This window comes from Neoarthrinium moseri (assembly GCF_022829205.1).
Source record: "Neoarthrinium moseri strain CBS 164.80 chromosome Unknown scaffold22_Wmoseri_CBS_16480, whole genome shotgun sequence".
Taxonomy (NCBI): domain Eukaryota; kingdom Fungi; phylum Ascomycota; class Sordariomycetes; order Amphisphaeriales; family Apiosporaceae; genus Neoarthrinium; species Neoarthrinium moseri.
This window is the reverse complement of record NW_026055136.1, coordinates 452254-466633: the sequence shown is the minus strand read 5'-3', so window position 1 is coordinate 466633 and position 14380 is coordinate 452254. Positions and strand designations below refer to the sequence as shown.

General features: G+C 53.8%; 6 protein-coding genes across 6 annotated transcripts; 1 reads left to right on the top strand and 5 right to left on the bottom strand.

Annotated features, from left to right (window-relative positions):
* Positions 1–65: 65 nt before the first annotated feature.
* JN550_006475 (uncharacterized protein) lies at positions 66–1043 on the top strand (the record flags this gene model as incomplete). Its single annotated transcript, XM_049318218.1, has 1 exon — positions 66–1043. One exon carries the CDS (start codon positions 66–68, stop codon positions 1041–1043), a length of 978 nt encoding a protein of 325 aa, XP_049171694.1.
* A 708-nt stretch (positions 1044–1751) lies between these two features.
* On the bottom strand, positions 1752–5150 carry JN550_006474 (uncharacterized protein; the record flags this gene model as incomplete). Its single annotated transcript, XM_049318217.1, has 3 exons — positions 1752–4729; positions 4795–4907; positions 4981–5150. The coding sequence occupies 3 exons, from the start codon at positions 5148–5150 to the stop codon at positions 1752–1754; spliced, it is 3261 nt and encodes a 1086-aa protein (XP_049171693.1).
* A 1102-nt stretch (positions 5151–6252) lies between these two features.
* Positions 6253–6598, bottom strand: JN550_006473 (uncharacterized protein; the record flags this gene model as incomplete). Its single annotated transcript, XM_049318216.1, has 2 exons — positions 6253–6340; positions 6405–6598. 2 exons carry the CDS (start codon positions 6596–6598, stop codon positions 6253–6255), a joined length of 282 nt encoding a protein of 93 aa, XP_049171692.1.
* Positions 6599–7758: 1160 nt separating this feature from the next.
* Positions 7759–9008, bottom strand: JN550_006472 (uncharacterized protein; the record flags this gene model as incomplete). Its single annotated transcript, XM_049318215.1, has 2 exons — positions 7759–8466; positions 8523–9008. The coding sequence occupies 2 exons, from the start codon at positions 9006–9008 to the stop codon at positions 7759–7761; spliced, it is 1194 nt and encodes a 397-aa protein (XP_049171691.1).
* A 971-nt stretch (positions 9009–9979) lies between these two features.
* JN550_006471 (uncharacterized protein) lies at positions 9980–11078 on the bottom strand (the record flags this gene model as incomplete). Its single annotated transcript, XM_049318214.1, has 4 exons — positions 9980–10270; positions 10411–10545; positions 10615–10818; positions 10875–11078. 4 exons carry the CDS (start codon positions 11076–11078, stop codon positions 9980–9982), a joined length of 834 nt encoding a protein of 277 aa, XP_049171690.1.
* An 874-nt stretch (positions 11079–11952) lies between these two features.
* JN550_006470 (uncharacterized protein) lies at positions 11953–12696 on the bottom strand (the record flags this gene model as incomplete). Its single annotated transcript, XM_049318213.1, has 2 exons — positions 11953–12585; positions 12643–12696. The coding sequence occupies 2 exons, from the start codon at positions 12694–12696 to the stop codon at positions 11953–11955; spliced, it is 687 nt and encodes a 228-aa protein (XP_049171689.1).
* Between the last annotated feature and the right edge of the window lie 1684 nt (positions 12697–14380).

Sequence of the window (14380 nt, the reverse complement as noted above, 5' to 3'; positions counted from 1 at the left end):
CACCCCCCGGCGAGACTCACCTCTCGTGCCCTGTTCTGGCCTTTCACATCACATTCTCCCGCACCATGCCTCCCTCAATACCCTGCGCCCTCTCCCGCAGGGCCGCGCAGTCGATCCATGGCTCGACTGCCACGGCCACGACCACGGCCACGTCCATCTCGTCCCTGAGCCGGGCCTTCTCCGCGACCTCGCTCCGCCCGACGAACCAGATCCCGCCCGAGTCGCCCGCCTTCATCAACGTGCCGACGCCGCCCCTGTCCCAGGCCATCGAGGACAAGAAGCACGACCGCTTCGCCCGCAAGGGCCACCTGCCCCTGCCGCGCCGCATCTTCAAGCGCCGCACCTACGAGCTGCCCAAGCACGACCCCGTCTTCCTGGCCCAGTCCGCCCCGGCCCCCACGAGCGCAAAGTCCCAGCTGCCCCCGGGGAGCGAGCACGAGGCCCGCCGCCGCCGCATGGCCGAGAACCGCCGCAAGAACTTCAACGAGGGTGTCACGGAGCTGTGGGCCCGCAAGCAGGCCACCGACCGCGCCCGCCTGTCCCAGCAGGCCTCCAAGCTCAACCTCAACCGCCAGCAGACGAACAAGGCCCAGCGCCTCGACGAGCGCTTCACCGAGACCACCATCCCCGCCGCCGTCCTGCAGACCCACGTGCCCCAGGACCCGGAGCGCTTCGACCGCGCCCTCGCCTCCCAGGCCCGCACCGCCGCCATCGCCGAGGCCAAGGCCCAGGACCGCAAGGACGCCCTGCAGCACCTGTACATGTCGGCCCGCTCCTTCATCGTCGACGAGGCCGCTCTCGAGAGGGAGGTCGACCGCGTCTTCGACCCCGCCTACTTCAGCAAGACCCTGACGCCCTCGGGCAAGACGTCCGTCAACGCCTGGGACATGTTCGGCGCCCCGTCCACCGTCAGGAACATGATGGGCGATGTGCTCCGCACCGACAACAAGGTCATCAACGCCTCGGACGAGAGCACGCGCACCAGCAAGCGCCAGAGGAGGGTGGCCGAGGAGCTGACCGGTGGTCCCATGGATGAGGTCTGAGCAAAGGGACAAACAGAAGCTGGGGAGACTGTGAATACCAAGACGGGGTCAATTGTCCCCCACCTATAGAGTACAGCGGCTTGTTGGCACCGAGCGCGAAGTATGGAAGCTCGCTGCCTCTGCTGAGCGGTTTCAGGAGGCTTCGTGTACAATGTGTAGAAAAAAAAGATGGCCTGGGACTACTCAACAGAGAACCAGGCCAAAATTTGTATAATAATCAACGTCGTGGGTCAAGGTCTCATTCTGCGAAGGGATTGGCGCGCCACTACGACAGAAATATGTGCCTCGGGGGTACAATTGAACACTGTACATATGAAATACAGCTTTATCGTATCATCGCATCCAAGCAAGTGGCTTATTCATACAAGAACCGGGTCGCGCACGAGAGAAGATTGGTAGTCTATGTAACCCGTGGTGGCTGTGTTCCATTCCTGTCTCAATTGTAGAATTACAAAGCAAAACTCCGTCAAACGCCATGATGCCTGATGATGCCGTCCTATGAAAAGCTAGCTGATGAGGGTGGGAAATACCGCCCCCTTGGCCCGGCGCAAGATTCAATGCTCGACGCAGTACATAGGAAATCACCGCACTATGCTCTTTATACGTATATCTGCCGCCAAAGCCAGCCCCCCTTGTCACGCACAACTGTGCTGACAACTCTATCCTACACGGCGCTGGTGCGCAATTGGCAAACCTACGCCAGCGGTTCTACCGACGTTCTACAAGCAAGAAATGCATAGCACCGTAGGCGAGGACCACGAAGACGGCGGCAAAGACGCCAAGGTTGAGGACATCCATCCAGAGAGCACCGTTGTTGAACCCGAAGCTCGAGAGGATGGTGGCGCCGGGCACTTTGATGTCGAGGCCGTACTTCTTGTCGACGAGCTCCAGTTTCAGCACCTCGTTGACAATCAGCGACTCGAAACCGTAGTGGAAGATGGACAGTGCCTGGAGCCACTTGGCTGCCCCAGGGATGGCGTCATGGTTGAGCAGGAGACCCGCAAAGAGCAGCGAGAAGAGCATGACGAGGGACCCGATCAAGTTGGCGACGCTGCCGTCCTTGCAGACAATGCCGATGAAGAGACAGATGGCTGCTGCGGCGAGGTTGAACAGCACCAGAACCAGCATGAAGATGAAGAAGTGCTGGGCGTCAGCAATGAGACCCGTCATGGGGTAAATAATGGCACCCATCAGGATGGGCGGGATGATGCGCAGGGGGATGATGTCGAAGAGCACCTTGGCCGCGAAGTAGGTGACAGGCGAGTAGTAGCCGTTGGCGCGTTCACGGACGAACAGCAGGCGTTCGGAAGCGAACACGTTCAGACTGGTCAAGGTGCTGAAGCCGAAGAGCGCAAGGAGGAAGAAGAAGAGACCAAGGCGGTTCTGGAAGCCAGGAATGTCGTCGGTGAGCCCATAGAAGAGGTAGCCCGACAGGACGGCCAGAAGAATCGCAATGGCGTAATGGGTCAACATGAGAAGCGGGTTGCGGTACAGGTTCTTGAATGTCCGGTTCGATAGGATCAGGAACTGTCTCGCGTAGCTGGGGCGCGCGTAGCCTTTGCCGATGCCGCCAACGTAGACATTGGGGCCTTCAGGGGTATATCCATTCTGGCCGTTGGCGTTGCGGGCATTCTCGACAGCCTGTTGGATCTCATCGTGTGTTGAGCCCGCGATATCGGATTCCACAAATGCCTGATGAAGTCCATCCAAATCGTTATCATGGACCGATGGAGGGAGATCATGCGCCTCGTCAATGTTGATATGAGGAGGTGGGGGCTGCTTGTGGAGTTTATAGGCCCCAATCTCCTCGTCGACGTCGGAAGATGCGGCAGTGTCCACATTGTTGTTGTTGGCGGCGTTCTTACGTCGTGTGAAGAGTTCGCGTTCCTGGCGTGTCCTGATTGAATCCTTGCGCTTCGACTTGGGTCGACTGGATGAAGGCTCGGTATTGACGCTGTCCTCGGCAGTGCTGTTACCAGAAATGCTGGCGATCGATTTGACTGCCTTTGTGCTGCTCGGTCCCACGCTCGCGTTATCCGCGTGGAGCGTACCGTCATCGTAGGGCTCGAACGAGGTGGCGTGCATGGTAAGATCAACCAAATAATCGGCGATATTGAACCCTGGCGGGCATGAGTACCCGATGCCGTCGAAATAGCCCTGGCAACTAGCGAATGGGCCCGAGTACACAGTCTTGCCTTGGGCCAACAGGATCAGTCGGTCAAACAAGGCGACGATGTTCGATCGGGGCTGGTGAATGGTGAAGATGACGGTGCGCTTGTAGGTCTTGGCGAGGGTGACAAGGCACTCGATGACGTTGTAGGCGTTGTAGGCGTCGAGACCACTGGTAGGCTCGTCCAGGAACAAGATCGAAGGACTTGTTACCAGCTCGCAGGCTATACCCACACGTCTCTTCTCACCACCAGAAATACCACGGCCTTTGCCTTCTTCGGACCCGATCAGGGAGTCGCGAATGTGGTAGATACCAAGCTGCTTCTCCACGTCCCAGACCTTCTGCTCCTTGGCAGCACGACTCATGGCCCGGGGCAGTCGAAGAAGGGCCGAGTTCAGGATGGTCTCGTGGACGGTAAGAGTCGGCAGCATGGTGTCCTCCTGGTCGACGAAACCCACCACATTCCTATACTCGGCATCTTCAACCTTCTCGCCATTGACGTAGAAGTTGCCAGCCACGTTCCCACGCTTGTTTTTCCTCGCCAAGATATCCAAGAAGGTGGTCTTTCCGGCGCCTGAGGCACCCATAATAGCCATGACTTCTCCGGGACGTGCCATACCCTGGATGTTGCTGAGGATGCGCTTCCCGTTCAGGTCGTAGGAGACGTCCTCAAAATACAGCGATGCAGGTTTGTGGTCGACCATGAGCCTGGATGACTCGTCGTCGGAGTCGTCTAGGCTCACAGGCTGGTAGTGGAAGGAGCGTCGTGACAGATACCAGACGAGCAGGATGACGGCAACCAGGAAGAGCGAGCAGCCAGCAATGACACCAGCAATCAAGGGCGTGTTGATCTTCTTGACGGGACGCTCGTAGCCAGGAACCTCGGTGTGGTACAGACATTCTCCAGAGCGACAGCTGAGCTCGATACTAGGGTCTCCGAAGATCGCTCTCACCATGCCGTCCAACTCGGGCTCCTTGAACTTGCAGTTGTTGACGCCGCCGTTCTCCTGAAGACATTCGAACTCGGCGGGACCTGTCAGACCCTCGGCCAGGAAGTCGGTGAGATCAATAGACCCATCCTCTCCACAGAGCATTCGGTCCGGGATGCAAGAACACTGGACCTTGGGGCACTTGTAGTAGGTGCTGTTGCTGTCGGAATCGAACTCGGCGCTGGACTTGCAGTCCTCGAGGTGGCAGTAGAAGGACTCGAGGCGGTCGATCCAGAACTGGAAGTCGCAGAAGCCGTTCTCTCTCTGGCAGCTGAAACTGGCCTGGGGGATCTTGCCATCGAGCATGGACAATATCTTCTCGTTGGTCACGTCACACATCTGGTAGTTCTGGCTGATGACCTCGCCATTCTGGTAGCAGACGCCGCCGTCGCCCGTCTCCATGAGAGCATCGCAGGCCTTGTTCTCGGTGCAGACATTGCAGTTGACGCCGGTCCAGCCCTCGTCGCAATCGCAGGCGTCGCCTTGTCGCATGGGCCGGTCCTTGCCCCGGGCGAGAGAACCGCAAGCTGTAGAAGGATTAGCAGTGTGCGCTGGAGGCGTTTGAGAGCACAAGCTGGACGGATGGACGTACTTGGTTCCAAACAGTCGTCGCCTCCGAAGCCGGCAGGACACTCGCATTTGCCGTTGTATTCGTTACATTCCGAGAACTGGCCACAGGTGTAGGCCGGGAGCAGACAGTTGAAGCTGTAGGAGGGGGTATTAGTACTCTCCATCGACGGCTGAGGGGCGGCGCAAGGCGCATCGGACCGGAACTCACCATGGCGGACATTCGTCAGATCGGCCGGTGAGGAGGGTCAGCTGTGCCCGCAGCATGTCGACCTCGGTGTAGTTGGTCTGCGCGGAAACCAGACATGACGATAAGGAGAGGGCGCCTAGCGCCAGTAACCTCAAGCTCGGCGACGACATCTTGGACATGGACATGGCCATGGAGGCGTCTGGAGGTGTCGGAAAGGAAAGACGATGGGTTGGTTGTAGGAGGGAGCAACGGAGCTGGTGCTGGCGATCGATCAGCTGCCTCTCTCCAATCGGCAGCATCCAGAGGCGAGCGGCGATACGTAAGAGCGGGCGGCAGGCTGGCAGTAGGTAGGCAACTTAGTGGATACCTACTGTACTTAGGTATGACAGGCGATTGCAGCCGCCCCTAGCTGCCCAGGGCGGGGCGCTGGTTGGCCAGTTTCGATGGCTGGCAGTGGGCCAGGCTCAACTGGGGGACCCCCACAGTGAGCCACGAGGTCAATGCCAATGCTGGCCTGGGGGTTCTCGGGGACGAGCTCGTCCAGGTCGTCACTGCGGGCAACGCTAGACCGAGGGCCCGGGGGGGAAAGCCACAAGCTCCCCAGGTTCCAGGTCAAAGCGCCACTAACTAGTTAACGAACTGTACGAGCGAGACAGCAGACAAGCGAACAATTGACGGTCTTGGTCGCGGATTTGTCAAAATGGCATCCTCTCCCGCTCTCTCCGCCTCGAGACATCTGAGGAGACAAGATGGGTGGCAGAAGAGGACAGACAAGACGACGCCTTGTATTCCAAGCCCAAGGTGGCACTGCTGGGAGGATCAAGGATGGACTTGGATCATGATGCACACCAGCCCGACGCCCCAGCTCCTATTGGGTCGTGCCCGGTCGACTCGCTTGGCAACCCTCCTGTCGGTGAGTCGCATTCGCTTCTTGTACAACGGGCTGCGCGCTGCTGTTGGCACAGGAATGTATGCTTCCGTTGTTTGCCTTTTACACACGGGTTACAGGACTTGCCTTGGTGTTCCCATCCAGTTCAACCGGCGGGGTCTTCTCAATCATGCAAACCAGCAAGTCAGTGTTACAAGTCATGTTGTGGGTATCCGAGTCTATTGTCTATGATGGCCGCCATCCAAGAGGTCTCTTTTTAGTCTGCCACATTACAAGCATCCAGATATACACCCCAGGTGTACCCTTCTCTTTTTTAAACAAAGTGAAAATGCGATTTGCTGTCCGTTCCCTGATGCCACCACCAAACGCCCCGTCAATGCTAAAATGGGTATTCATACAAATTATCAGAAGATGCCGCTCCCGATCTTGCCATCCAAGGCCCATGCTGCGGCAAGAGGCCAGCCGAGGACGGTGCCCATGCCTGTGAAGTAACTGATTTCCACACCAGTCAGTATGTCGTGGGGCCGAGCCACGCTGATATCGGGGTTGAACTCACATGACTGCGGTTACTGCACGAGTGCGAATTATTCTGCCCCAGTCCGTCGGTTGCGACCCCATGGAGCTCGCGGGCTTGAACAGGGCTCGGAACTCGGACCCTGCACTCGCATGTACGGACTGCGCCCGTGACGTGGAGGAGAAGAGCCTCCTTGCAAGGACCTGGCCTGCTGTGCGGGAGAATGGTGCCGACATTATGATTATAGTAGCCGAGAATGAGAAGAAACTCGAGATCGATGCGAGATGATTTGAGTGGTGAGGTAGTAGTATGTACAGAGGAGTTGAGATGCTGTCCTATTTACAGGTCTAGAGTGGTGATGTTGCTGATGCACTGAGGGAAACACCATCTCGGACACACAACCAACATCACGCTCTTATACGGACGAGGGCAGGACCGGACACCGGCGGTCATGTTTACCATCGTCCACTCCTCCACGGCAGCAATAGAGACACGTTGGCGGAAAACAGTGCCATCAGCAGATATCCAGGCATAATGGCCTGCTTCGCCCGTAGGGTCAGGCCACAAACCAGGGCGTTGGGTCAGCAGCGGAAGCTACTGCAGAGAAGCACCAGGGAAACATTTTGACAGCTGAGCCGCAAACCCTGGCGCAGGCTGAGCTGGGTCGACCAGTTGACATGCGCTCCTGAAAAGTGGTGTGTTTCGTCGGATTCTCCAGGGCCGCCAGCCAGGCTGCTGACCATTTGTCGACACATTTTGTGGGCCGCCTTGCACCACCGTGGTACGATCGGGATGCGCCGAGCTGGGGCTGCAGGTCCCGAACGCACCCGGTCCCAGGGCTCCGGGTCGCCGCGAAAAACATTCAACAAGGCGTCTCGATTGATGACTTGGCTTGACTTGCGCTTCCCTGAAAAGCTGGAATCTGGCCAAGGCGTACGCCGTCGCCCGGCCACGGGTTCAAAGGGGGCATCCTACGAGCGTTCCGAGCCCGCCTCTTCCGGGTTTGTACAATTACGACCTACCTTGGGAAACTAGAATGTTGATGAGTGGACCTAGTTTATTGCATTGAGAACTTGCTTCCTCGGATGACTTCCGTGCTAGGTATCTAGTCAGCGATCTCACATGGCCAAGGGCGTACACGGTCCGGCTATGCGTCTACAATTTGTTGAAGCAACGGCGCAGTATGATTTATATACGATACCAGAGTGAATGCCTTGATTTATCCTCTTTCCGACCACGGCGTGAAGTGACGTCTGATACTATTCATGGGCCAAAATCTCCCACTGATCCGCCACCTCTGGGCTCGGTCCAATGGCAAGCTTGCTGTTTCGAATGTACATAGTTACACCATCGATGGGAGATCTCCTGCCCAGATCTTATAGTCTGGACATCAAGTTCATGCAAGGTTTTCCTTGACATATGCGCTCAGTTGCTCCAGTGCCTCCTGCAGCACCCCTGTCTCTTGCACATACCCAATCCGGACATACCCCTGGAACCCCTTTCCATGCCCGAAACACTTGGATCCAGGTAGGAACATCACTTTTGTCTTCTCCAGAACATCGAGACAGAACTTCTCATCGTCGACGGGCTTGCCGTTCTTCTTGAACTGCACAAAGGCTGTGGTGCCTGCTGTCGGCTTCACCCACGAGACGACGTCCTGGTGACCCTGGATAAACTGATCCACCAACGCCAAGTTCTTCTTCGAGAGCTCTAGGTTTCGAGCTATCAGCTGCGGCCTGACATCTGGGCTGAGCGCATAACGCGCCACTTGGTCATCGATCTGCGATACACTAATGGTGGTGTAATCCCGAACCAAAGCAACCTTCTCGATGATACTGGGATCCTGCGATGCGATCCAGCCCACACGAATCCCAGCCAGGGCCCAGGCCTTGGACATCGACGACGTGACGACAACCTTCTCATAACCGAGCGAAAGGGCAGAGGGCGGGATCTTGTCAGCGTCAAGACTGTGGTAGAGCGGCCGGTAGACCTCGTCGGCGAAGACAATGATGCCTTTTTCGCGCGCTACCTCAATTATCTGCTTCAGAGTTTCCGTGGGTATAGTCGCTCCAGTTGGGTTGTTAGGGTTGTTGATGACAATCATCTGTGACCGACTCGCCTTAGTACGATCCTACTGACTTAGCTAGATCATTTACCGACCTTCGTGTTGCTTTTGATAAGCCCCCGAAGCGCCTTGACGTCGGGTACGAACCCATCCTCGGCTTTGAGTTCCCACAATGATACCTCAGCACCTAGGCTCTCAGGGACAGCATAGAGCTGCTGGTAGGTTGGAAAGACGCAGACCACATGATCGCCCGGGCCCACGAGACTGTAAAAAACCAGGTGATTCGCCGCGATAGCACCCTGCGTGACAATGACCGAATCCGGGTGCACTTCTCCAGAGCTCCCTGCGCTGTCGTACTGGCTGGCAATGTTCTGGCGAAGCTCAGCCGAGCCCAAGATCGCGCCATACGTCATCGGTCTTGAGAAATCGACTGGTGGAGGCGCATCTTGCCGCTTGTTGAGCCTTTGAAGGGCATCTACTGATATCGAAGAACAGCATGTTTCGGCAATGTTGAGAACACCTGGTGTGGTCTCATACTTGTCCATCCATTGCTCAACGTCGAACGGAGGGATCTTGACCATCGTGGAAGAAAAGTAAGGGAAGTTGCCGTGGAATATGCCACTTCAGGTCCTACGAGCTGAAGACTGTGCCAGGAGACCTGAAGCAGTGAAACAGTTATTATATACCTAAGTCAAGTCGAGCAGTTGGAAATACCTGGACTTGGTCTCCACATGCAAGGGAAAAGGCGCAAACCATGTCGGCGATCTTCGGCGGCCTACGCCCCACTTGTCCACAGTTGCAACAGGCGCCGTCACTAACCGCCGTAAGTACATACTTAGGGTTAACGAAACCGGAGCCGAACTAGTCAGGGCACCAATGAACCCGCAGCAGTAAATATCAGTAATATACTTCTCAAGGAAAGACGACTTCTTGCTTCACCTGTGACAGTGTTGCTTACGCAACGAGTATTCATATAAAAGGTAGGGGCGTGAGACTGTATTGAGCTTGCCCACGAGCATGTTGGGGGTCAGCCACTTAGTTCGCCGCCTCGTGTTCTATAGCTTCTCGGTATATAATTGTGATTCAAAACGCGGTAACTCTTTTCTGTTTCGGTTGTAGCATTGGTATAACCAGCTTAGCGATGCAACTTGTGAAGCAAGCGTCGTCTTGTGGACAAGTTCGAAACTTAGATGTAAATGTCGGCTTCTGTCAGCTTTTCCTCGGTAACCAATAGTGTACATATACGGAAAGCAAGCATCTCTCTAGTGTAACAGTAAACACTCGAACCAAAGACCTTGATGACTCCTACCATTGGTCATTAATTTCTTCCATCAACTGACCGACACGATCCAGATCCTGTGAAATGCAGAGTCTACACTCAATTTGAATCCCCAGACGTACCATGGCAATTGTCCGCAAACGTAAATGTACATTGACGAAGGAGTTATTTTCAACAATATCATGTTTACGAATTCGAAGAATGACAACGAATGGATTTGCATTTCACAATGAAGCTATGATATGATTAGGCTAGAACAGATGTTCCTTGTTCCTAGAATAGATGTTTGAGGCCCTCGATTGTACCCTTGAACCCAACCACCTCATTGACATCAATCCCTAGCTCTTCAGCGCTAATATGTTCATCTGTTTCCTGCCACGGATCACATAGCTCGCCAAACTTGAACTGGAGCCCGAGCTCATGACCGGCCGGCCCCCACAGTGCGGTCCAATCCTCTGGGGAACACTGGACGAAGCTGCATTTCTTCCCAGTGACTTGAGACCAGACATCTGCCATTTCTTGGAACGTCCACTTCTCAAGGGCTACGTTGGCGTACCCAGATTCCTGGATTGGTGGACATGTCACCAGACAGCAGGATCCTAGCGCTTGGTTTGGTTGGCATTAGTTGGATGTACTGCTCCGTCCCTGGCTTATATGGGGTCAGCGGAAATATTTGGGTTCTATATACGTATGCTGGGGCTTACATATGCGATCGGCTTAAGTAGCGGAAAGAAAGCAAGGTTTTGAGGGTAATAACCAAACATAAGATACGTGGTTTTCTTTGCGAGCTCGGGAAGCTCGGATTTGATGCGATCGTCGACATTAGCCTTGTAGTCCATCTGCATTGATCAATAATTAGCAACTCCCTGAGTAGTCAGGTACGGCACTACGGTATTAGGTTCACTCACGTGGGGGGCTACGTTGTCCCCCTTAAGAATCTTCTTAGCGCTCGGGCAAGTTGACCAGATGTAGTGCTCCAGCGTTGTGGTCCTGGCTGCAGCTCGCGCGATCTTCATACCTTGTTCTTCCTCGAGTACGCCAGCTTCATCTTGAGACTTGCCGCTGAACAGGTGTTCCCACCAGTTTGTCACAGCAAATACAGCATAAACACCCTAACTCAGATTAGTATTCAATAGCATCACAGGAAGACTAGAGTGGTGTTGCAAACCTCGAATGCCTTGAGCAACGAGTCTTCGTCGTCAAAGCTAGCCGCGACAACTTCTACGCCGTCAGCTGCGAGCTTCCTCGCAGAATCGCTGTCGACATTCCGTGTGATTGCTCTGACTTTCCATCCCGGTGTTTTCTTCATCACATTCACGACGCCACCCCCCTGAGAGCCAGTGGCTCCTGTTACAGCGATCACCTTTGACATATCTGGACTTGGTGGAAATAAGCGTGGTTGAAGGGGGCAGACATTCGATTTGCGGGTCGAATTCAGGAAATGTTCTTCGAAAAATTCATAAAGTGGACAAGGGCTGGAGGGCTGACTGTATTCATGGGTGAGCACGATGGTGATGCCACCCAACCACCAGATTCCCTGAGCAGCATGACAAGGGCCGGGTATGTAGTCTCACTTAACCCAGGCGGCCGAGCGGTATCCGGACAGTGCCACAACATGGCATCCGGCAAACCCGCAGTGGAGGAGCAAACATAGATTCTATTGATCAGATACATATCATTCGCCGCCATGCGGAGTACGACAGGCGGGTCTGTGTGGGCCATGTTCCCACATACGACGGGTGCGTGGTGCCTACGTAAGACACTTACTTTGGCACCGGTGAACTCTCCCCATTTGCCCTCCTACCTCATCAATAAGCCGGATCTTTGAACCGCACTCGCGGTGTTACTATGGCACAACGAATAAATTGCGAGCTAAGATCCATACGCTAATTTAGAAGTGGTTGATAATTACGCCAAACTTTGTCGGAGTCTGAATATATTCACTTCAGAGACAACGAGCTTCAGTCTAAGGATGTGCTATTTTGGGTCTGCGTAGGTGGCGCTTTGATCGCAGTATCCAAGTCACTCTTCTCTCCATGCATCGGTGCAAACCAGGGCTCGTACGCGCTTATGGTCCTTTTTGTTACGTCTCCACCCTTGGGCTCTGGGAGCTCATAGAAATAGAGCCTGTCGTGAGCAGCTTCGACAGCCTGCCCAGTCATTTGGTTTGGGCCATCATCCAGAAAAATGTCATAAGCAGAAGTGAGGCATGACTTCAAGGTCAACCTTCACGTTGTCAGCAGCTGCTAATGGTGGTTGGGTAAGGGACCATACTGCTCTGGCAAGAAGGCCACCTTGAAATCGGGCATACAAGGAGTATCCGTAGCATTCGGCAGCACTATATTTATGGTTATGCTCTCTTTCTTCAGAAGCAGTGGGGCCATTGCCCTGGCCCATTGCAGCATTGCGGCCTTGACTGAAGAATACTCTGGGAAAGTAGGACATGGATGAACACCCATAATGCTCCCCGTTACGATGACCTTGCCCCCAGGTACAGTGTTGTGTCGCATGAAATGTGTAGCAAGAGTCGTTCCAAAAATCAGACCTTTCCAGCCAACCTCGGTACAAGTCAAATCAGGTTCGCACGGTATATCGTCAACAGTAGCTGAGCGACGTCTGAAGTTGTAGATGCTCCCCTTGTCGACGATACCAGCATTGGGAATGAATACATCAAGGCGGTTCCATTTGTCCCAGATAGTCTTGAAAAGACTGGCCTGTGATGAGTACGCCTCTACGTCGCATTGGACAAAAGTAGCGGTAGCTCCTGTGGAGTCTAAGTCTTTAGCAATTTGCTCACCAACTTCCACACGTCTGCCAGAAATAGCGACTCGATATCCAAGACGGTGAAGGTGCCTCGCGAGATCAAGGCCGATCCCACTCTAGATTTTGTCAGTCAATTTACGTAGAGGATTGGTCAAGGGAAGAAGCCAACAAACCGTCGAGCCCGTGATTATTGCGACCTTTCGGCTTTCTATGTCGTTAGAATTCATTGCGACTTTGATTTTGATCTTGAGAGCGGAACTCAGTGACAAGCGGAGGACAGGTGCAATAATCCGTAAACTCGCCAGGCTCGTCTGTTAAGTATGTGCACCATCTAAAAGGTCCAGTTCCATTGCAGGTGTGACCAACGCCAAGCTGGCCAGTGGGTCTATTGGAAAGCAGGCATTGCGGCAGACCTTGATACAAGGTCCAAGTATAGTTGTGGCCACTATGGTATCTGCATGGCCCATATCACTCAATCACCCTGCACACTCCATGGTAATGACTCGTGCAACTTTCGCGAAAGCGGAGTGTACTCCTATTGGACAATATGTACTCTATCCCTTGTGAAGGACTAGTACTAAACAGTACTTACATGTAGTCACATGGCAAAAAAACGTACCATCGAGGTGCAGAGTGCATCCATCGCGGCATTCGAAAATACAATCCCACAAAGGCCAACTATCGGGTGTACTGAGACCTGTGTTAAGATTGGGCCGAGAAGAACTCCGTTGCTTTCGTGCCGAATTTTCGGAATGCCGTTTAAGGAGCCATTTCCAGTTGCAAGCTAAGACTGCATGCATGTGTCAGTGCTCAGCGGACGGCGATTTGCGCATGGACCTTGGCCTGCCGTACTCTGCGCGGGCATTGTCAGAATGGGAGCAGCCGAGACCAGAATACTTGGAATAGTGATGCATAAATCCACTTCAACGGCATGTGCCGCGTCTGGTCAGTGGCCCTCCAGAGGTGCTTGCGATGCTCCCATGCCGGAGTAGCTAGGTATCTTTTGTCATCGAGGTTTTGGCTAGCAGTACATTCACTGTAGTCCACAATGCACTCAACAAGGTGTAAGTGGTATGCGCTGCATTGACAGGTATCTTCGTGATCCATAAGGCAGTCTCGGCCAACGGGCTTGCAGATTCATGCATCATTTAAACCGGGTTTCTACATGGATTGCATAGCTTTGCCCGGCTGCTGCTAGCAACCCTAGCTATCATTATGCGGTTGGTAAGTATTGTGCAGCAAACTAGACAAGGGTTCGATGTGATTCGGACACAACTAAAGGCAATCATGTAGAACAATATCCGTTGGTAGTGTTGATTGACTTGGTCATCGGTATAATCATGTCTGCGCTCTTTCTTCCCTTTTCACGTAACATATAAATGACACTGCAAAGGAACTTCATTGTTCTTGCGTTGTTCAGTATCGGATTCTTGTAACTGACCAGGCTGCTTTGTGTGTCGTGCTTCTATATACTTATTGACCACAGCATTTGTATTATAAATCACTACCAGACATTATCGGGACATGCAATTCTGCCGATCCTAGAGATTGGTGATATGGTATTGCAGCATATATCGCAGCTTTGCTTTCTGATTAAGGATCAGCGTTAACTAAAAGGCGACCGTTCGAGAAGTTTGATGATTCCCCAAACCTCAGCTACAGCCCACGAAATTGATCGAGATATTTGGGGCTATGCGGACGAGAACAAGGTAGATGTCTATAGCCAGTATGTTTCGATCAACTCCTTGACCATTGAACTGGAGTGGTGCTCCTGGGCCATATTCCCCAAGTAACACAACCTCAGCCAACGCAGTTCTCCTCGTCAGTGCCGACGAATTGAACATACATCGTTCGTATGGTCAAAATAGACGTATAAATCGACGGTCGCCAAACCGAACAGTCGTAAAATGA